We start from the raw sequence: 22,660 nt of genomic DNA, 5'->3' as shown, positions 1-22,660 counted from the left end.
GCGCTCTTACATGAGTTCATAGTCAGAGTTGTGTGAAGTAATGTGTTGCTTGTACTCTTATGTTTCCTCGGGATCAGGGGATGTATGTGTGTATATGGAGTCATGAGTCTTTGGAAGCTGCTGCTGTTCTCTATGCCACTGCATATCTTCACTGAGGCTCTAGAGAGAGTCATTCTCAACAACAAGGATGCTCTCACCTGTGGACAGGTAATGTGAAAACCACTTTACAAGCTAACGTTGAATACAAATATTGCTTATTTTGCTGGGTTACTCATTTTTAGTTGCTCAACTTTAAACCTTTCTCTAAATCCTGCTATCAGTTACAATAGTATAGTTTCAGGGTTCTACCTCAGGCAAGTTTCTACATGGATGTGTGTAATGTAGTTACAAGGAATTTAGCTGTTTGCATGCTGTGCTGTAGAAGGCTATAGGTGTGTCAGTTATAGAGTGGGTGTGTATGTTGTGATGGTTATCTCAGTGGCAGTTTTACCAAGTCGAAGCTTCAGAGAGTTGTGTGCATGTTTGTTTTCTTCCTTTTTTTACCCATGAATGCATGCATATGATCATGTTTAAAGCCTGAAGCGACTCAGCGCACCGTATGTTCACATGCAAAATCAACAGACTTTTATCTTAGAACAATCTATGCTGTATTTGCATTCACAAACAAGAAAAATGTGTACACTCGAAAAAATGATGTGTTTATTTTTTACACATGGTTTGTGTTATGCCATGAAACACAGTAGGTGTCATTCTGTGTTGATTTTGCTCAAACATATAAAAGAGACAACACAAGTTAAATGTAGCACAAAATGTGCTGCTTCAATAATGACACAGAAATGTGTCTAGTTTGGGACAACACATTTATGGGTGGTTTCCTGGACAGGGCTTATCCTAGACCCAAACTAAAATGCATGTTTGAACTGTTTAAAACATCTTATTTCAATGCCATTGTTTTGTCTCAAGATGGTTTTTGTTTGGTAAGGTATGTTTGTAAAAAAAAATATAACTAAGTCCTAGTCCTGATTTAATCTAACCCCTGTCTGGGAAACTGCTCCATATATGTGTTGTTCCTAAAATGAAACAGAGTGTGTTGCTTTTAACAAAACAGTTGTGTTTAAAAGTGTAGGCATATTTCAGCCTATCAATTTATCTGTCTATCTATTGCAGTCATGTTTGCAGAATACACATGAATAATCATTTAAAAAATACAAGTGATCATAAAAATGTGTATTTTGCTTAAGTACTGGCATGTCTAAGCTATTTCACATTTCATTTACATACAGTATAGCTCACCTGCCACAATAATGACAGAATTTACACAAATAAGCCAAAGTTTACATACAGTATGGTCATGTTGGATACGAAAAAAAGACCCACGAGGGAGTTAAAACAAAGTAACAACCGTGACAGGCAAGAAAAACCAAAACACTGAACTTGAAAAAATACTTCTTTAACCTCTTCACAAAACTGACAAGGGATTGCATTAAAACTAAGCAGCAAAGGACCGCAAAAACAAGGGCATTAAATAAGGGAACAAATTAAAAGGGGAACATGTGACATGAATGAGACAATGATAGGAGAAGATGAGGGGGTGAGGTCAGGAGGCGAGACAAGAACAATCAAATGGCCTAATTAAACACAAACCAAAGACATGCTTTCACACAAAACACATGGGCCTGTCATGATCCTGTCACAAAGAGCTAAAAAACTGTGACCTGAAGACAGGATCATGACAGTGATCATAAAACATGTCAAAAATGCAAATCAAATTGACGTCAAAAAATGGATGTCCATTTGACATCCACACACTGATATCTAATTTATGTTGAAAAGGAAGCATCAAATTGACATAAAACAAGTCAAAAATGCGAATCAAAGTGACATCAAACATCACACACACTGATTGTAAACATAGATCTATAGCTGTCTGTTCCTTTTTACCTTTTTGCGACAGAGAAAACCACCAACAATCAAGAATGCATGATTATATTGTGTCATGGTTTTGCAATCAAAAAATGTTGTCATAATGGAAGTCAATGGGGCAAACACAGCCACGAACAGTAAACCCATACAGTAACCCCATATCTGTCAGGAGAAGATCACAGACAGTTCTTTAACCTCCTAAGACCTGGATTTCCACATACAGTACGTAGACATCCCATTTTTTTGAACCATAAACATTTAATTCTGTGTAACTGGAACCTGTTTTACGCAAATGTGGACAGTTACACTGCTTCATGTTAAAAGAAAAATATTTGGTTATTATATTTATTGGTTCCTCCTAACCGCAAAATAGCTTGAAGAAATCTGAAAAAAGTCAAACCAAAGCTCGAGTCTTAGGATGTTAAAGGAAAACACCACAGTTTTTCAATATTTTACTATGTTCTCACCTCAACTTGAATGAATTGATACATACCTATCTTTTAATCAATGCGTACACTTAATCTTTGCACAGCGCGTCGTGAATGTGTTAGCATTTCGGCTAGCCCCATTCATTCCTTAGGATCCAAACAGGGATGAAAGTAGAAGCCATCAAACACTTCCATGTTTTCCCTAATTAAAGACTGTTACATGAGTAGTTACACAAGTAAGCATAGTGGCACAAAATAAAAGGTGGCGATTTTTTTAAGGCAAAAAAAAAAAATTAATTACTATATTGTATGGCGGAAGAGCACTTAGTTTGCAACACTTCCACCTCTGCCGCAGTAACATCATCACTCCTGATTACACCCCCTCTCGCTCAAGCCTCCAAAGTCAGGATTGATGATGTTACTGGGCCAGATGAAGTTCATGCATTGAAAAAACGATAGGTATGTACAGTAATTTGTCCAAGTTGAGGTAAGAGCATAGTAAAATATATTGAAAAATGGTGGTGTTTTCCTTTAAGTTTCTTGATGTCAACCTGAATGGATAAGATTGAGCAACTTGTGTCACTTGTTTTAAGACATTATAAACTACAGCATCAATAGCATGTATTTTAGCCATAATAACATAGAAATCCACAAAATCAATAAAGTGCTTTAATTCAATTCAATTCAATTTTATTTATATAGCGCTTTTCACAAAAGTCAATTGTTTCAAAGCAGCTTTACATAAATAGAAGCAGTGAAAAGCACAGAAAACGACAGATAGCACAACAGAATACATGATAGCATGAGCAGTTAAATTTGCTGCGGCTATGACTCAATATTATAATTGCACGTATTACTAAAGCAACGTATAGAAGAGGAAGCTAGGTAAAGCCCAAAAAGGCTGCCTCCCCGGGGTGAAAAACCCCCTAGGAGAAAAAAAAACCCCGGGCTTTTATCCGAGGAAAAATAAGTCCTAGGAGGGAAAAACCCTTGGGAGAACGGAAATGGAGATTTAGCGGAGATTAAGCGGTTCTGCCGGTGATCGTTGGTCAGGTATCAGCTGGGCATAACGTTGAAGGACGGCCAGTAGATCAGAGGTGTGCCGACTTTCACATCTACCGGGACTGGGACCGGGTCGAGGACGAGACAGGGAGAGAAAAACAAAATCGTATTAGCGTAGCAGCCGTTCATATGTATTGAAGTGTCACACAGTGATGTGGTTTAACTCAGCTTAGTTCCAGACAGACTAAATATTGCGGCATAATTATGTTATCCACAGTTGAGGATTTAGCAAATTGGGGGCCCAATGCGAGGGTATATATGGTAAATAAGGGTCACCTTCCGATCTTTAAGAGAAAATGAAACCTGACGACCCGTTTGACTAAGGCCTAAAGCCCCACTGTCGTCGTTAATGCAGGTTCAGTGGCAAACGGGTCTATATTGTATACCATTTACAGGACCAGGAGAAGACGCCAAAAACATCGCAACCCGACCATACGTGTTAACCCGTTTGACTAAGGCCGGAAGCCCCACTGTCGTCGTTAATGCAGGTTCAGTGGCAAACGGGTCTGTATGGCATACTATTCATAAGACTTACGATAGCTTTACCCTTTACCCTGCTGAAAAAGCAATAGAAACCATCAGAGAAATTCTGTTGGTTTCCATTTAAATACCATTAGGAACCATTAGCTTTTACCATTAAAACCACTACATAATTCATGTAGAGTGTTTGGGACATACTCAAGTAGGATTTAATGGTCCCACCAATAGATCCCAACACATACCAGTAGACACCCACAGTGACTATTATAGTTTACATTAAAACCAATACATTTCCCATTAAAACCATTCAATCTAATATAATTTGTAATATGCTTATGACTTGCGAATGCAATGCTCAGTTAACTGAAATAAACCAGGTTTGATGACGTATGCAACCTGCAAATGTGAACTCCGGAGGATTCAGCCTTCTGTTTGAGAAAAGGCCTAAGAGACAGAACAATCACTGGACACAGTTTTCTTCTTCTTGAATGTTTTATGGTGGTTAGCAAACCCGCAATAGGTAATATACCACCACTTGCTAAGATGGGGTGTGGAGCACTGATGTTAAAGAAATAATAGATTTGCAGATTTGGACATCAAGTTTTTGCTGTCAGTTTGATTTGAATATTTGACCTGTTTTTTGAAAACAAGGTTTCATCTCATTTTTACATCTTTTGAACATCAGTTGGCCACTGGGACAAAGAAGATGTGGCAAAGAAAAAAATGCGACTTAAAGGGATAGTTCACCCAAACATGAACATTTTGTCTTAAAGGCGCAAAAAAGGATGTTTCCGCCGACTGAGAATCCAAAGACCGTTACTGAGTTTTTTAAATAAGCGCATGCGTAAGAACAGCCTCCCTCCTTCACAGCTCATTTCTAGGGAACGCCTTCCAAAACTCGTGCACGAGTATTTGAACGAGTGTTTGTTTACCACTGGCATATGCTGTGTCGCGTCAGTGGATTCATTATGTGAAATGATAAGATAATAAACACATAAGACGTAAAGTTAGATCATTCGATGCTACTCCCATTTCAACTAGCATTTAGCAGACTTGTCACTGCCTTACAACTACAGTACAAGAACAACGTCGATATACCTGAATAACAGTACAACAATAATTATTCCCCAAAGAAAGAATAATCACTGTTACCTGTCGAGAAGAATTTTTGTGAACTGCGCGTCTGTCTTGACACCTCTCTGTTCCTTCATTGCTCTCCAGTGTTGAAATGTTTCTCCAATAACGACTCTGGTTAGATTACGTTCCCTTTCAGTCGGTCACTACGACGTCACGTCGTGACCGACGAATTGGGAACTCGCTTAGAGGGACCAATCTGCTTCGTATACTACTAAAACGCCAATGAACTTGGCATTGAGATATTTGCATAATGCTGGCGCCGCCCCGCCAGGTGCCTTTATAAGCAGCAGGTGCAAATATGGAAATTAGCTTTTTCGCTTCGAAAGCAGGCATTATCTGCTACTGAGAAGCTACTTGCTCTTCTGGGAACGGTTGCTGAAGTTGATTGACAAGCAGTACTAACTAGTGATGGCGAAGTGAAGCTTTCTTGAAACAGTGAAGCTTTCAACCCAATTGTATCGGAAAAAGGTTCATTACTCGAAGCTTTTCAAATCAGAGCTCAATGAGGACCTCTGCTGGTGAAAGTGCTGTTTCACAACATGTTCCACAACCAAACAACGTATTAATTATAAAAGCAAAACTTAATGGATTAACAAATTAAGGATAGATTCATAAATAAATGTAACAATATATTAAATACATGACCAAAGCATGTTCCATTTCATGCGAATGGTACTCCAAACAAAAATAACAAATTAAGGATAGAACTTGTCTCAAAAGTATAAAGTGTGAACCAATTAAAAAATAAATCATGTTATTAAGTGGTGCAGAAAAGGCTTTTTACTATATATATATATCTCATAAACTCACTATACAGTAATCGATTCCGTGTAATGCAATACTCCAATACAACCCATGAGGGCGCGCCGCGCATCACACAATTCTAAACCTTTGAATCAGATAATGAAGCAGTCACGTGGGTGTGTGTGAAACAAAGCTTCGGACGTCATTGATCACGTGATTTTGCCAGAACGAATCAAGCTTCGATACAAAGCTTCAATGAAAATCGGTTCGTTTTTTTGACACACGCTTCGGAGCTTCGATGTCACTGGTAACATCACTAGTACTAACACAGCGGACGCTCGCAGTATTCCACTGCTCTGCATATTTTTTGTTTTGAGTTTTGTGTGTGCGTTGCCTCTCCCTGTGCGCATCATCAGCTGAGCACCTAAAGAGTGATTTCCCTAAAGAGTGATATGTGAGAGCTCTGTGTCTTTTTAAAGACAGCCTTTCTCTCGTATATTCGGAGATCAGCGTCCTTTTCAGGATTGCTTTTCGTCCGTGCGATCTTGGATGTGAGAGGTATAAGGGTTCCAGTGACGGTCACGAGCGCTGTCCTCGTGCTTAGGCATCAAGCCCTCCGAGGCTGCATTCGTGGAGAGTTTTTGTTCTCTCTGTGAGAGCATAACCCTCTTGGATTGCGGAGACGACTGACGTTTCTACGGGAATGCTGTCCGCGCCTTTGCAGTGCTGACGCCGACATGGTGCGGCTGTCAAGCGCTCGCAGGACGCTCTTCGCATCACTATGCTGAGTAGGACGGAGGATACGTCCTCCACCTACCGGCCTTCTCATCCTCAGCCAGTTGAGGCTCCGGTGGAGACTGCAGAGTCGTGTTCTACGATTTCTGCCGAATCCATTGGACCTCCTTCTGGTCCCGTCACTTCTGCAGCATCAGAGGGGTGTCCATTTTTTCCTCCGAGGCGGAGTCGTCCCGGAGATGGCGGCCGTGCCCGCTCGAGCGGCGGAAACGGTAGAGTTGGAGAGGTTAACCCCTCTCCACCCGAACCGTACTGCCCACCTGATTAGTACTTCGGAGCTGTTCGGGCCTCTCGGTCCTCTCCTCCTGTGCCTTTCTTTCCCGACGGCACAAAGAGCTGACGTGATTTGCGGCCGTCTCGGCCGTTCAGCTTTCACCCCTCACCTCCCTCACCAACGGAGCCGCTAAGGGCGGGGACCCCTTCAGTGGAGCGGAGGGTTGCGATGCAGCTGCGTTCCTGGAGGGACCACCCAACCCTTCCCTCCCGTGTTTGTAGACAGTCGTCCGGTTACGGGCGCTGCCCATCAGGCATGCGGAGAGGCGGCTTCAGCCCTGCACGGAATAACGTTGCTACAGGTTCAAAGACAATGATTTACGAGGGAGGCCGCGACCTTCAGTCGTGCGATGTCCACCACAGTGGTTCAAGATCGCCACCTTTGGCTGTGTCTGGCTGATGACGGACGCAGACGAGAACAACTTCTTGAATGGTCCTGTCTCACAGACCGGCCTCTTCGGCGAGCCCGTGGAGTCGTACAGCTCCGCTGCGCAGACTGAGGCGATCTCCTAGGTCATGCCCCGGCGAAAGAGAGCTGCCCTTGGTCCACCACGCCGGCTCCTTAGTCTGCCTCTCGCCGTCGGCGTCCTGCGGCGGCCACCTCCGTTCCCCTTCTCGGACCCCGTCTCGGCAGCGCAGGGGAACCGGTCATCAGCAGCTCACCCCGCCCGCTTAGCCGCTTCCCGTGAAGATCGGGAGTTTAAGTGGCCAGTGACGGGCGACCCGGATTGGCAGAGGATCACTCTTCAGGAGACGGTGATTCGCTCCTTCCCCCCGGTAGAGGGTTGGGTGGAAAATTCTTGGTTTGCATGTGTTCCACCGGCTGTTCAGCCGATACCCACTTAACCACACATAAGAGTGCATTCCTCTTCCCTCTCCAGGTCTCCGGAGGATCGAGAGAGCTGTGAGCGGCACTCCAGTTCACCCTACCTCTCCTCTATCGCCAGCGGGTGTCCTGAGGAGTCCGAGCTCTCCACTGAGGAGACCGCACCACCAGCACCCTCATCGGAGTCTGCGCTCTCCGCAGAGGAGACCAGACGACCGTCACCCTCAGCGGGCTCAGGTCAGTGTCACACACACATACTGTAGATGTTTATGCTGTCACAGCAGACGCATCGGCAGTCCCACCTGTCTCGCTTCGCTGCCCCACCGCGGGTACTTCGGTAGTGTCGTTAATTCTCCTCGTACGGTGCCTGGGTGCTTGGCTTCAGCTCCCAGCTCGTTTCGTTGGGTTTTACGCACGATCCGCCTCGGTTATGAAATACAATTACCGGCACACCCCCAAAATTCTCGGGCTTTCGTTTCACTACAGTGAAAGCGTCCGATGCACATGTACTGCATGCAAAAGTCGATGTCCTGCTGGCGAAGGATGTTTCGAGCCGGTCCCTCTTACCGAGATGATGATAGGGTTTTTCCAGCCTTTATCTCATAGTACCCAAAATATGCGGCGGGTTACGATCAATTTGATTTACGCACCGGCTCTACAAAGGTGATCCTTTAGGATGATAACGCTGAGGCTCGTATTTCAATATTCAGACCGGTTTGCAGCCTTAGACCTGTAAGACGTGTACTTCATGTGTCCATCTCCCCTTGCCTTAGACCGTTTTTCGCTCTGCGTCGTGGGGTGGGCATATTAATATTAAGTACACCATTCGAGCTGTCTCTCTCTCCCCGTGTCTCCATGAAAGTGCTAGTCACGGCATTAAAATCTCAGAGAGAGAGCGTTGTTCGCATTCTGCTTATATTTACGTTGACTTATAATAGCCCGTTCTTGGCAGACGTGCGCGAACACAGAGAGTTAATGCTTCGGCATCTCGCTCGTTTAAGTCATCAGGTCAACTGGGAAAGAGCAACTTTGCCCCGTGCAGAGGATCCTTTTTCTCAGTATGGAAATGGACTCGATCGACTAATTGGCGTGTTTTACAAGAGCGCGCAACCAGTCAGTTCTGACTTGCCTCGGTTTAATTCGAGGGAAGTACGCGGTCCCTCTGAAACAATTTCAGAAGCTCCTGGACATATGGCAGTAGCTGCAGCGATGACACTGCTCGAGCTGCTTCATATGAGACCGCTTCAGCGTTGGCTTTACGATCGAGTCTCGAGGAGAGCGTGGCGCACCGGCATGTACCGTGTAAAAATTACACCTGCGTGTCATTTAAATTTTACCCCGTAGTAGACCCAGCATTCGAGCGGTGCGCTGTATATCTGGGACTTGTACGCTCCGCTATGGAGATGCGAGGGAAGGATGTATTAGCCGACACCGACAACATTGCGACTGTTGTGTTATTTACTGTTAAGGCGGTTTTGCGCTCTCGTCACCTGTCGCATCTCGCTCGTCATCTCCTCCTTTGGAGTCAGAAGCATCTGAGGTCCCTTCGTGCCATTTACATCCCGGGTACGCTCAATACAGCGGCAGACACGCTTTCCCGAGCTGCGCGCCCCGGCGAATGGCGACTCCACCCCCAGACGGTCCAGCTAATTTGGAAGAAGTTCGGTCGTGCGTAGATAGATCTGTTTGCGTCGCCGGACGATACCCACTGTCGCCTATTTTATTCACTAACCGAGGGCAGCCTCGGCGTGGATGCGTGGGCACACAGCTGGCCGCGGGGGATGCGCAAGAACGCATTACTTCCAGTGAGCTTAATCGCACAGACACTGTGCAAAGTCAGGCAGGACGAGGATAGCCCTTTATTAATCGTCCGTACTGGACGACCAGGAATTGGGTTTCATAGTTAATACTCCTCACGACAGCCCTCCCTGGCGGATTCCCCTGAGGAAGGACTTTCTTTCTTAGGAAGAGGCACATTTGGCACTCGCGCCCCGACCTGTGGGATCTCCATGTATGCGCGCGCAAGGTTTAGGTGATTTATCGCAGCCGGTATCTAACACCATCGACGCGGTTCGAGCACCGTCCACAAGACGGGCTTACGCGCTTAATGAAACCTTTTCGTCCCGGTGCTCTTCGCAACGCGAGGACCCCAGAGAATGCCCATTAACATTGTGCTTTTATATCTTCTACATAGGTTAGATGGTAGGCTGTCCCTCCGCCATTAAAGTTGATATCGCCGCTATTTCTGCTCATCACTCACTTATCAACGGCAGATCAGTTGGCCAGCATGATTTGGTTATTACATTTTTAAGAGGCGCTCGCAGGCTAAACCCCTCGCGCCCTCCCTCTTTCATCCTGAGACCTGTCCTTGGTGCTGAAGCCTACAGGTCCCCCATTTGAGCCTTTGCAGCCTGCGAGTCTGAAGTTTTTTTATCAATGAAAACTCTGACCCTGCTAGCATTGGCCCCCATGAAGAGAGTAGGGGATTTACATGCATTCTCTGTTGACGATTCGTGCCTTTAGTTTGGTCCTGCTGCCTCGAGTGTAACATTGAGGCCCAGACCAGGCTACGTGCCCAAAGTTCCCACCACTCCCTTCAGAGATCAGGTGGTGAGCTTGCAAGCGCTGCCCCCGGAGGAGGCAGACCCAACCATGGCTTTGTTGTGCCCCGTACACGCACTGCGACTCTACGTGGCTCGCACGCAAAGCCTCAGGACCTCAGACCAGCTCTTTGTTTGTTACGGTGATCAGCAGAGAGGGAAGGCTGTCACTAAGCAGAGGATGTCTCTTTGGATAGTTGTTACTATCGCCCTGGCTTATAATCTGCAGGGTATTCTTGTCCCTTTAATTTGAGAGCGCACTCCACACGGAGTGTTGCCTCATCTTGGGCTATCGCTCGTGGTTCCTCGCTAACAGACATCTGCAGAGCTGCTGGTTGGGCAACACCTAATACGTTCATTAGATTTTCAGTGTTCGTATCGAGCCTGTATCCTCTCGTGTTTTTTCCTCACCAGGGAGAGCACGGAGAGCAGACTCGCAAGTCGGCTTGCAGCCTCCGACTGGTGCTCTAAATTGAGTTTCAGTATGGAAGGCCATCAGAGAAAAAATGCGTAATGGTTTGAATGGCTCTTCCTCCGCTGCCTTGGCAGCCTTTGTTGCGGAGCATTGGCTGTCAGCCTTTCACTAGCTGTATACTCGCGAACCTACGTGTCTGGCTCTGGCTCCACATTGCGTCCCACCGGGTTCCTTTGTGAGTATTTTTCCGTGGGGTTAATCCTACTAGCCCACGTTTCCCTCAGCAGAGCACTGCTTTGCTTACACAGCCACGGCTGTCATTTATACCTCAACTACGGTTGACTTTCGCCCACCAATAGCCCTTAACGGGGCAGTGGCTTCCACAGCGTTCCTATGCCGCTCAAATAGGGCGCTTCCCAGTCGCTGGCACTACTGTGGGGTTAAAGGAACATCTAGTGCCCGGCCCTTTGCCTTAAAACCTATTCTCCTTTTCCTTAAGTGGAACCGGAGGGCTTTACGCAGACACTGGAAGAGGTCAGCCCTCAGTGGCGTTTTGGTAGGGATTCCCAATTCGTCGGTCACGACGTGACGTCGTAGTGACCGACTGAAAGGGAACGTCTCGGTTACAGATGTAACCCTCGTTCCCTGAAGGAGGGAACGGAGACGTCACGTCCCGTCGCCACAGGGCTGCTCCCTGCTGTTTATCAACCGGTCACTTTCTCCCGGCTTTCTCAGGGAAAAGAAGCTAATTTCCATATTTGCACCTGCTGCTTATAAAGGCACCTGGCGGGGCGGCGCCAGCATTATGCAAATATCTCAATGCCAAGTTCATTGGCGTTTTAGTAGTATACGAAGCAGATTGGTCTCTCTAAGCGAGTTCCCAATTCGTCGGTCACGACGTGACGTCTCCGTTTCCTCCTTCAGGGAACGAGGGTTACATCCGTAACCGAGACGTTATTCTGACAATTTTTTCATCTTCTCAGCGAATTCTTTCTTTTATGTCCTCCTTCGGGTTTCTTCTCTTCCATGGTGCAAATTCGAGGAGGAAAGCAGGAGCGACAATGAAAACAAAACGAAACTAAAGACGGAGTTTCATGCGTTATGTGCATGCGTCACTCGTGTAAAGTTACTGGAGCGTGCACATCTCTCACAAGGAACGTAATGGCAGTGGGCCAAAGGGCCAATCGCTCATGCGATGATTACGTGGCTGATGTTTTTAAGGCCCTACCTTATATGACATATTAAATTTATTACTTTCAGTGCACCTAATAAATAGTCTTTTATCATTTAGTAAAGACAGTTTCAAGTAATATTGCAAAAATGTATTAAACAAACATCCTCTTTTCCACCTTTAATTCTCTCATCTTCATGTTGATGAATTTCTTTATTCTAATGAACACAAAAAATAAATGATGGTAAGCACACAGCTGATGGTACACATTGAATTCCATCTTATTTGTTTTTCTACTTTGAAAGTCAATAGTTACAATAATCTGTTTGCTTACCATATCTAAATATCTCCTTTTGTGGTCATCAAAAAAAAAAAAATCATACAGGATGAGAAAATTATGACAGAATTTTCATTTTGGGGTGAACTATGCCTTTAAACTTAATCAGGCTAACAAAGAATTCATATTATGCAGGAAAAAACAAGGGCGTCTATACAATGACAATGATTTGATGTAAACTAAATGGCAAACATATTGGCCTGCATATACATTAAATCAACTTTAATGTGCACTCACAGTATTTAGGCAATATGGCATTTCTAACGTATAATGCACATATAGCTTTGCAAAATCCTTATATGATAAATAACACTATAAAAAACAATCAGGACATTTACAGTCTACTACATATGCATTTGACAAACGCTTTTATGCAAAGCGGCTTACCTGTATACAGTGTAATACAAGTAATATAATATCAATACAGTATTTGTGTTCCTGCATGGGATCAAACCCACATCCTTTCACACTGCTAAAACAATGATATAGTTAAATATTCTTAACTACTGACATTGCATTAATGCATCTTATGAGTGGTCTCTTATAAAGTAAAGTGACAAAGTCTTCTTTTAAACATCCAAAAGGCTTTATAATGGCAGCTAAAATATATGTCTTCAAAAATTAGATGAGACATGTTCAAGAGGTGCTGGAATTTGATGATCTCTGGGGAAAATGTTGTGATATGTAAGGGTACTGCTTTCCATTTGCAGGTCTAAATTAAAACTAAGCTTTTAGCTTCAGATTCAATGTCAAAATATGAGAACTATGGTAACTATAAATCGTCATATGAAAGTTATAAGCACAAATAGATAAGTATATAATGCGCTGTAACTGTTGTTATGATTATTAATCAGACGATACAACATATAAAAAGGTTTTTCAGGCATTCTGCCTGTATTATAATGCATTATGAATGTTATGAAATGTTTTTGTGTTGAACCCATTTTCACATTAACAAATGTTTCTGTTAATTTTTTTCTGTAGGGTATAATTGACTGTGAAGCTAAACCAGGTAAGAAAATCTAAATCACTATATGAAAAACAACTTTCAAAAACTTAATAAAAAAATAACTTTACTTCTGAAACTTTTTTAACCCTTGTGCATTTACTACAGTGAAATTTAAATCAATGACACCACTTATGAACTTGGCAATTAAAGAGTTAAAATCATGAAATTTATGTAACCATTTGGTAGTTTTGATCAGTACTGAGGTTGATTAACAGATTTATGCAAAAAAAATATGCATACATTTTTACAGCCGTTTAATTTAGTGGATAGGGTAGTCAATTTGCCCACGGTGAGTTTTTGAAAATTTTCCTCAAAATATGTGTCAATACAAGTTTTGTCACCAAAAATCATTCCATTTGCTGAAACACAGAGAAAGTTGTGGCCAAATTAAGTCTCAAAAAAGACACATAATGGAAAAAAACATCCCCAAGATTACATAAGGTTTCATTTCTATTTTTCAATCCTTATTGTTAATTGTAAACAGAACAGCAGTGATTCAGTTTGTATTTTTCTTTAAGTGTTAGGACCTTGCATTGGTAATGATGAGAATGTATATGTGAGCAGCCTAAATGCTTACATTGTGCTGTGCCAAACCCAGGAGAACTGGAGTCTGTGTCTGAAAATCTTGGTGAACGTAACAGTCAGAGGTATTTCATCAGCACACTTTGTGGGGCTTTTCATTTCTCCAGTCTGAATACTATGATTATTTAATGAGGCGTATTGATACTCTATGCTGTAGATCAGTCTATGGATGTTGAACTTGCAGGAGATGCCAGTGGTGATGAAGTGGCAGAGGATATCAATGAGGAAGCATCCACAAGTGTTCTCCAGGATGACAAAGAAAACATGACTGCCGCTGCGCTCCGACTGTGTTACACAAGTCCTTCATTGTCAGATTCAAGAATTCTCCGCTTCACATTTCCCACTTCAGCATTTAATGGGGGCAATACAATGCAGGTAAGACATATTTCTACATGATTTAAATGTATACATAACATACATTTAATGTACGGTACTGTAACTTGCATTTCTCAAAATCCCTCAGCTAAGATCAACATTTCTAAAAGTAACTCCTCATAGATCTTTTAAGCTCTATAGCAACTCTTTTCTAACCACCTTAAAGACCTTGTCAACTGTTAAATAATCACATAGTTTTTTGCACATTTTCCAAGCTAACCTTTCGGATTTCAAGGCTTTTAAAACTTAAAATTAAGACCTTTGTCAAGCTGACATTAAGAGTTTATTCATTTTTAATTAAAAATATGCATCATAATAAATCTGCACATTTCATCAGCTGGTTGCTTAAAGTGTCATTTGTGTTGTAGGTGTGGATGTCTTTAGTAGTTGTAATAAGGGACACAGACCTCGGCAGCCCTGTGCTAGTCTATTCTTCATGCACAAACTCTATTAAATTAAGTCTAGATACGTTTTCAAAAGAAAAGGGTAAAAAACTCAAACATTCAGATTTTTTACTTTTTTACTTTAAATGTTATGGCTTAATAATCACTGATAAAAGCAATCCTCTGTTTCTCTTTCAGTCTGTTACATGGGTTTAGATGTTGACTTCTGTAAAGGTAAGTTTACATGTGGACATATGTAAAAATGTTCATAATTTTAATGAAAAAAAAAAGCTTTGGTAAAAACCTGTAAATTGGTGTAAAAACTTGACATATAAAGATAAATTAAACAAAAGAATACATTTAATTTTACAGTAAAATAAAGTCAAACATACATTTTTGATGGCATTTATCATGGTCACTAAAAAATGAAAATTTTCTCATCATTTAGCCTCACTTGACATCCTAATAAAGAAGACGAAATTAAAAATGAAGTAATGTATTAGTTTGATGGGATGTAATTGACAGAACAGTGTATAACATTTAAAGCGTTTAACAAATTTTAAAATTGATAAGTAATTATAAAGGCCCTTTACAACCTCGCAACCTTCTGATTCACTGGATGATGAGTTAATAAATCTAACGGTGAATAAATAACTAGAAACTTTTATTGAACTCCACATAGATCGTAAACCATTTCAATCTTTTCTAAAATGTAAAGATTATTGTACTTTTAATCCAGAACTAGATCTGGATTCAGATCAGTCATATTCTATAACTTTCTCTTATTTGCTACTTCACATTTTAGGTGGGCCCAGGCTGCATTGGAAAACTGATCCCGTGACAGGAGCAATAAAACTGTACATGCATGATGCAGATAAAGAGAGATTTCAAACATTTGAGGCATGCCAAAAAAGAGAACAAGACTGTATGAAGGTGGAATGGGTATGTCTTCAAAACAACTTTACAAATAGGCTAATATATTAATTTGATTAGTTTAGTGACAATCAACTAATTTTCTGTATCTTTATCAACATCAAGAATGACTCACAGCACGAGTTTGAAATTCCACGCAGCTCTGTCGCACCCTGTCTGTGCTTTGAGGTAAGGTTGAACAAATTAGATATGAATTTTTTAACACTTAAGCCGTATTTAACACATAACCACATTTAAGTTACACAAACATGCAAAAATAAAAAGGTTGTAGTTTCTTTAAAAAGTATATTAATTCAAGTTACACTGCTTAAAACAACTCAGCCAAAAAGATACAGATTATAAAAGTTGTATATGTTTTGTTGAACTAATACATTTGCTTTTTGCCGTTGCATAGATTTGGGGAGATTTTCCTCGAAAAGGGTATTGTCCATTTTCAAACGAATCTGGTACGGCATTTACTTCTTACTTGTTCTGACTATTGACATAGCATAGATGACTATTCTCATGACCTGGTGACAATAACACTTCCATAATTTACTTAAACTGCTCTATTTTCATGCACTGATTTTGTACTTGATATACTGAAATTTTGTATGTCTAAAGATAAACCTCTATTTCTTAATGATATTTCACATTGCCCCATAGACTTACAATTGTAAGTGTAGTAGTCAACATGATATTTGATGAGTCAATGATGTAGGGCTGCATACCAACTAATCATTTGCAGAATAAAAGTTTTTGTTTAAACAATATGTATGTGTATTGTGTATAATAATTATGTTTATATTAATACACACACATGCATGTAAGAAATATTTACATGTGTATATACATTTTTATATTTATATAGAATATGCAGCCCTAAAATGATGTTTCTAGTAATCTACAGCATGCCACAGACGCTGTCCATAGACATTTAAGAATTGTACAGGGCATCAATTGTGCAATCAATGCACTCATTTCTGATTTTATCTGTACTGTATGACAGCGTGTGTTATAGTTTTACTGTCATTGGTAGTTTCAAAATCCAGTGTGTCAGTGTCTGTGTCAGCAACTGAAATGTCAATGGAAAGTGACCTAACAGCACTGATCTGGAGTCTCACTGCTCCCTGCCGGCTAGAGACTGAACTGTGGCTTTGCAGGAAAGGCTCCTGGCCTGGCAGCAGCTGTCAGAAAATAAGCACCAAGCATCATGTACACAAATTCCAGAATAGCACGTGGTTTAAAACTGACCTCGGACAATGGGTACGAATCTCTCATTAAGCATTTACTAAAGATAGAATGCCATAGGCACAATTACATAAATAATTATGTTAATGTGGGCCTATTGTAAATTACAAAATTGCAATCAATAAAACATTAATAAATATATCTCACACCCTACCTAATGGTGCTTACCTTTCATTATATTTACAATTTTAGCATGTTGCCATGTGACTCCTAGGGTGTTCAAGGTGACACTAAAAAGAGTCCATCTTTTAGTTTTTATGATGTTTTGGTCTTGGGTCAATTTTCAGTCCAGAAGCTATAAGTTTTTTTTATTTTTGACTTTGCATCAGGTTGCATATTTAATAAAAGCAAAACAGATATTTTTCCTTGTTTTTATCTTTTGCAGCAATTACAAGGAGAGTTTTCAGAAATAGAACGTTATTCTTCATTGTGTGTCCAGGTAGTGATTTTTTTCCATATGATTTTCGATCTCTGATGTTTGACTGTCGGTTTTGGGAATTTGACAGGGTTATCTGTTCTCTAGGTAAAAGTGATGGGAATGGATGGTTATCTAGGTCCAGTGTGCCCGTTTGAAGGTAAGAACTCATACACATTATTTCTCATTATTGAGCCGTTTTATTTAATCCATCTAAAGTGCCATAATAATTTAGCATCAAAGCAGATGCAGTTCAGACTGTGGTTTATTTTACTAACAGCATCATGTTCTGTCTCACTTTTGCAGTGGAGAGGTCACACTGGAGTTTTCTGTTACTGGTGTGTGTGCTGCTCTTCTGCCTGTCTGTGCTGGGAGCCTATGCATTTCAGAGTGCACTTAAAAGTAATTATAAAATACACATACCTGGAAATAACAATAAGGTTTTTCCTGACCATGGGTGGACTGGCCATCTGGCATACCGGGCATTTTTCTGGTGGGCCGCGGAGCTATTTGGGCCAAAAGTCTCGAGTCTGACACTTTTTGAATGTATATGGGGTGGTTTCCCAGACAGGGATTAGTTTAATGCCAGGACTAGGCCTTAGTTTAATTAGGACATATAACTAGTTTTAACAAACATGCCTTACGAAAAACATTACTGGCGTGCATTTTAAGGCAATATAAAAAGAATTGATGTATTTTAAGATATGTCAGTGCAAGTTGTTTTCAGTTTGGACAGCTCTTACATTTATTTTACTCTAGGACTTTTCCCTTTCCGGGAAACCGCCCCTATAGACTGTTTCAGCAGTAACAACATAAACAAGCGCCTGTCGCGGTCCGCACGTAACTTCCGGTAAACTCTGCTAAGAATAACTAACAATACATAGATTACCTAGAAACCAAAACATTTGTTATTTTCGACGAGGCATTTCTTCAAGAGATCAGTTTAGCAACTAGTCAGACCATTAAAAAAACAAAACCGTAAGTAAAGTTCAGATCCAGACGTGTACCACGTGCGTCCGATGAAACCGTCCATATGTTTCTGACCGGCCCATAAATCCAGACAGTTGATCAGTGGCCCGGTTGACATTGGGCTTTCTCAATCACATCGTTAAGCACCAACCCCTTTCACTTTGGTCCTGCCGGTGTAATGCATTAAAAATGTATAATAATAAATAGGGCAAAAGTAACCACCTGCCATTGACACACGCTCTGCGGCCTATTGGCTATTGTCTTTATCATCTTTTTTTTGGACTTGAAGGTCGTGGACTATGGGTGGACCCCGTAACATTACATTTAATCAACTGAAAGATCTAAAACATTTTCTAAAATATCCGAAAATGTGTTTGTCTGAAAAACGATGGACATATGCAACTCGGGACAGCTTGGGGATGAGTAAATCATGGGTTTAATAACATTTTTGGCCGAACTATCCCTTAAAATGGATTTTATGATATTTTTTTAATGATTTTTTTTCTTTTAATTTTGTATTGAATTTTTTGTGCCCTCAGGCTAAAATGTTAATAAACTTATTTTTCTTACAATAGGTTTGGTTTTGAGATGGCTTAAGGTGGACAATTTGAACAGTGAGTTTTTGCTTAATCTGTTAATCATTATCTTACCTAATATTCTTCTCTCTTACATGTTGCAGTGGTAGAGAGAGAAATATTGGTTACTAAGCATGAATGTATGTGTTTACAGCAGCAGGTGCAGCAGGAAGTGTTGAGGTACTTTTGGTGTTACCACCCAATGCAGATCACAGGGTTACTGAGCTGGTCTGTCATCTGAGCTCCAGTCTGTCCACTCTCGGTTTCAATGTGTCTCTGGACCTGTGGAGTCGGTCAGAGATAAACGCTTTAGGTCCCATTCCCTGGCTACATTCCCGCCTTGACCAGGTACAAATTAGCGGTGGTAGGGCAGTGCTGGTTCTGACCCAGAACACTTGTGAACGGGCCAATGAATGGGGATGTCGAGGAGAAGGTGGAAACTACGAACAGAAAGAAGACAAAGATTTGTGCATAAATGCAGACTTTCAATCATCAACTTGCTTGGATCTTTTCAATGCATCGTTGAGTTGCATTCTTGCTGATTATCTACAGGGTCATGTTGGCAAGCGATTTATGCTGGTCCAGTTTGAAGGACAACTGCCTGGGTCCCATGGACAAGTGACCTTGCCAGAGTTCTTTCATGGGCTGCCGTTGTTTAGCTTGCCCTCTCAGAGTCTTGGCCTCCTAATGGAACTCACACATGGGGTCCATAATGTACAAGTCATGGCAAAATGGTGGATACGACCCATGTCATTGAAATCAGCAGCACGGACATTATCAAGGGGATTCTCTGGGCTCACAGGAAGTACATTACATGGGTCTGGAACAGAGGATGACTTGGAAAGTGTCCTATTACAGCAAAATCAAACCCCAGAAAACCAACTTTACTCACACAAGAACAATAAGTTGGGTTTAAATTAAATTGCTCTTGCAATTGATCTCTTTAAACTTATCTTTGATAAACAGAATGACATAGTCAAACATTTTGTCATGGGAAAATAATTTCATTATGCCTTAAAATAGCTTGAATTTAACTCTACACCCTTGCTTCATGTAGTATATGGAGATCCATGAATATGCAAATTATCAGCTTGGACTACCTGATCCACTCAGTCAACATGCACTCTAAAAATGTCTGGGTTATTTTTCACCCATAATGGGTAAATATTGGACAGAACACATGCTGGGTTTAAAATGACTCAATGCTATGTTTTTAAACCCAACTGCTGGGATATTATACCCAATGGTAGCATTGGGTCATTTTTAACCCAGCATGTGTTCTGTTCAATATTTACCCATTATGGGTCAAAAATAACCCAGGCATTTTTAGAGTGTGCATGTGACAAAGAAAACAATGAGTTTCAAACTTTGTTTCCTAAGACTCCTTGTTAAACTGTAGTTTTAAGGGGAAAAACTCAGCAACTGTGCTGACTGGTAAATTTTTTACATGGTTGGTCTTTTTAAAAAAACATATAAACAACGTTAAAAAAAAAGCGTGATTTTCACCAAATGAGGACTTTAAATTTAATCAGTGTAGTGGACGAATGTAAATATTATATGTAAATATGCATGTTTTCATGCAGATAATGAAACAGGGAAACCCCCATAGTGAATAATGTAAAAGATGGCTAGTTATACACATTGTAAAAATTTCAGATGTAATTAAGTCAAAACTGCTTGGTCACTTATTTCCTTTAACAGGTGTTTAACTGAATTTCTATGTTATTTAGCATAAATAGATTTATTTGATCAGTAGTGTTTGTGTAATGTTATTTACTGGACCAAAGTTTGGTACATTTAAAGGTGTACTGTGTAACTTTTAGAAGGATCTCTTGACAGAAATGCAATATAATCTACATAATTATATTATCAGTGGTATATAAAGACCTTAAATAATGAACTGTACTGTTTTTATTAACTTAAAATGAGTTGTTTTTATTTACATACATCGCGGGTCCCCTTAAATGAAAGTTCCGTTTCTACAGAAGCCCTAAACAGACAAACGTAGTAAGTGACTTAAACTGAAATTGAAGGCTGCTAGAAGCTGGCTCCAAAAGGGAGTCAATTCCCATAGATCTCCATGTTAAAATGCCCAACTTTACAGTAGAAAATAATATGTTTACAGCCTTGTACAAAAAGTGATTTTGGTCTATATAGCTATTGCCCTTCATGACAACTGTAAGGGGGGTGAATTTCTCATTATTATATTAAGCCTAAAGTTTTGCATTATTAAGGGCGTGGCTATTTGAGTGACGGGTGAACTGCCACTGCTGGCACTACAGTCAAGCTTGGAGGGCGTGGTTTTAGCAACCAACCACCTCAGCTTCACCCACGTCTCGTCTCTATTTTCGGTTATCCTATGTCAACAGGCCTTTAATGATAAATTCAACAGTTCAGACGCTGAACAGATCGTGCATCGTAGCTCCGTCGAGTTCATCATCTAAAATCCTTTTTTTTACCATCTTATTCCTATTTATATAATATAACTTATTCGTTTTACATAGGAATACTTTACCGTGACGATTATTGAGCAGTACTACCACGTGAAACTATTTATCCCTAATAAACACCCAGTGTTAGCATATAGCCCGCTAGCATCCACAAACGGTGGAGGCTGAAGCTAGCATTTTCCGATCTAATGGCGGATTCATCTGATATATGCTTTTCTGACCTGTCCTCACCTGAGCGGAAAGCTGTGGAGGAGTTGTTTCCCAGTCTTAGCAGATCCAATGCGAGGTACAGCGCCCACTTCACCCTGCCTTCCGACGTCCACAAGCGAACGAGGCGCGCAACAAACGAGCATTCCATGCGATGCAGCTTCACGGACCGTGAGCGACTGAACGGAGACGCCATCGGCCAACATGAAAGCGATCGGGAAGCTGTGGAGGAACCGCTGCCCGGCCTTCGCAGATTCAGCAAGCCCCACATCACCCTGGCCCCAGACGTTCGCAGGCGACCGAGGCGTGTCACAACCGAACACCCCACGCGATGCAGCTCCGGGGACCGCGTTCGGGTAAACGAAGACGCCATCGCCCAGCATGAAAGCGGTAAGACCCATAAAGTTACGGCAATTTCTAACAGATTCGATCCCCTAAGGAGTACACCAGCTGAAACACCTTTTAAAAGTGCCCTGGTCATTGGAGATTCTACACTCAGGAACACTAACATTGAGGCACCAAACACCATAGTCGACTGTATATCGGGAGCTAGAACATCTGACATTAGATCCAAACTTAAAGTGCTGGCTAATGCTAAGCGGAAGTTTTCTAAGATTGTTATTCACGCCGGCACCAATGACACCAGGCTCCGCCAGTCGGAAATCACCAAAGATAATATTAAGGAGATGTGTGAAATTGCAAAAACAATGTCAGACAATGTAAAATGCTCTGGTCCCCTCCCCGCCTACCGGGGAGATGAAACACATAGTAGATTAGTGTCTCTCAATGGATGGATGTCAAAGTGGTGCCCTCAGCATAACGTATGGTTTATAGACAATTGGAAGCATTTCTGGGGAAGACCATTCCCCCTAACCCGAGATGGCCTTCATCCGTCATCGGAAGGAAGTGCTATACTCACTAGAAATCTGATCAATAGTCTTAATTCTGATATAGTCTGACTATCCAGGGCCCAGGTCAGGAAACAGACAGATCGGCTTAACCGTCCATCTGTTAGCTGCCGTGATATGTCAAGGCCACTTATAACCCAGCACTTCGAGTCAATCTTACCGAAATATCAGCACATTTCAACTGTATCTGTTCCCCGAACAAATAAATACAGGGCACCGCTTGTTACATCAGGTACAAATCTGATTAATATAAAATTAGAAAACAATACATTAACAGATAAATCTCGAATGTTAAAATTCGGCCTTCTTAACATTAGATCGCTTACCAATAAAGAACCTATTGTCAATTAAATAATTACAGACCAAAACTTAGATGCACTCTGTTTAACAGAAACCTGGCTTAAAGCAGACGACTACATTAGTTTAAATGAAT

General features: G+C 41.4%; 1 protein-coding gene across 4 annotated transcripts; it reads left to right on the top strand.

The window, feature by feature from the left end:
- On the top strand, nt 1-21,014 carry LOC135753302 (interleukin-17 receptor C). 4 transcript variants are annotated; one of them, XM_065271347.2, is made up of 15 exons: nt 1-207; nt 13,176-13,203; nt 13,799-13,847; nt 13,940-14,157; nt 14,526-14,643; nt 14,739-14,774; nt 15,346-15,482; nt 15,579-15,641; nt 15,868-15,919; nt 16,492-16,718; nt 17,089-17,142; nt 17,227-17,278; nt 17,425-17,520; nt 18,663-18,701; nt 18,817-21,014. In XM_065271347.2, the coding sequence occupies exons 4-15, from the start codon at nt 13,948-13,950 to the stop codon at nt 19,581-19,583; spliced, it is 1,851 nt and encodes a 616-aa protein (XP_065127419.1). In that variant the 5' UTR covers nt 1-207; nt 13,176-13,203; nt 13,799-13,847; nt 13,940-13,947; the 3' UTR covers nt 19,584-21,014. The 4 variants fall into 4 exon arrangements, with proteins under 4 accessions (XP_065127419.1, XP_065127418.1, XP_065127417.1 ...); XM_065271346.2 differs by having other exon boundaries at nt 13,719-13,847; nt 13,967-14,157; XM_065271345.2 differs by having other exon boundaries at nt 13,719-13,847; nt 18,820-21,014.
- Nucleotides 21,015-22,660: the final 1,646 nt, after the last annotated feature.

Source organism: Paramisgurnus dabryanus, chromosome 11 (assembly GCF_030506205.2).
Source record: "Paramisgurnus dabryanus chromosome 11, PD_genome_1.1, whole genome shotgun sequence".
NCBI lineage: Eukaryota > Metazoa > Chordata > Actinopteri > Cypriniformes > Cobitidae > Paramisgurnus > Paramisgurnus dabryanus.
This window is presented reverse-complemented; position numbering and strand designations above follow the sequence as displayed.

What these genes read in the sequence shown, in the direction of transcription:
- LOC135753302 (XM_065271344.2), top strand. Translation starts at nt 85, where the DNA reads ATGTGTGTATATGGAGTCATGAGTCTTTGGAAGCTGCTGCTGTTCTCT. An exon ending in GGTGAACGTAACAGTCAGAG is followed by an intron (nt 13,848 to 13,939) that starts GTATTTCATCAG and finishes TCTATGCTGTAG; the next exon opens with ATCAGTCTATGGATGTTGAA. An exon ending in ATTTCAGAGTGCACTTAAAA is followed by an intron (nt 17,521 to 18,662) that starts GTAATTATAAAA and finishes TTCTTACAATAG; the next exon opens with GTTTGGTTTTGAGATGGCTT.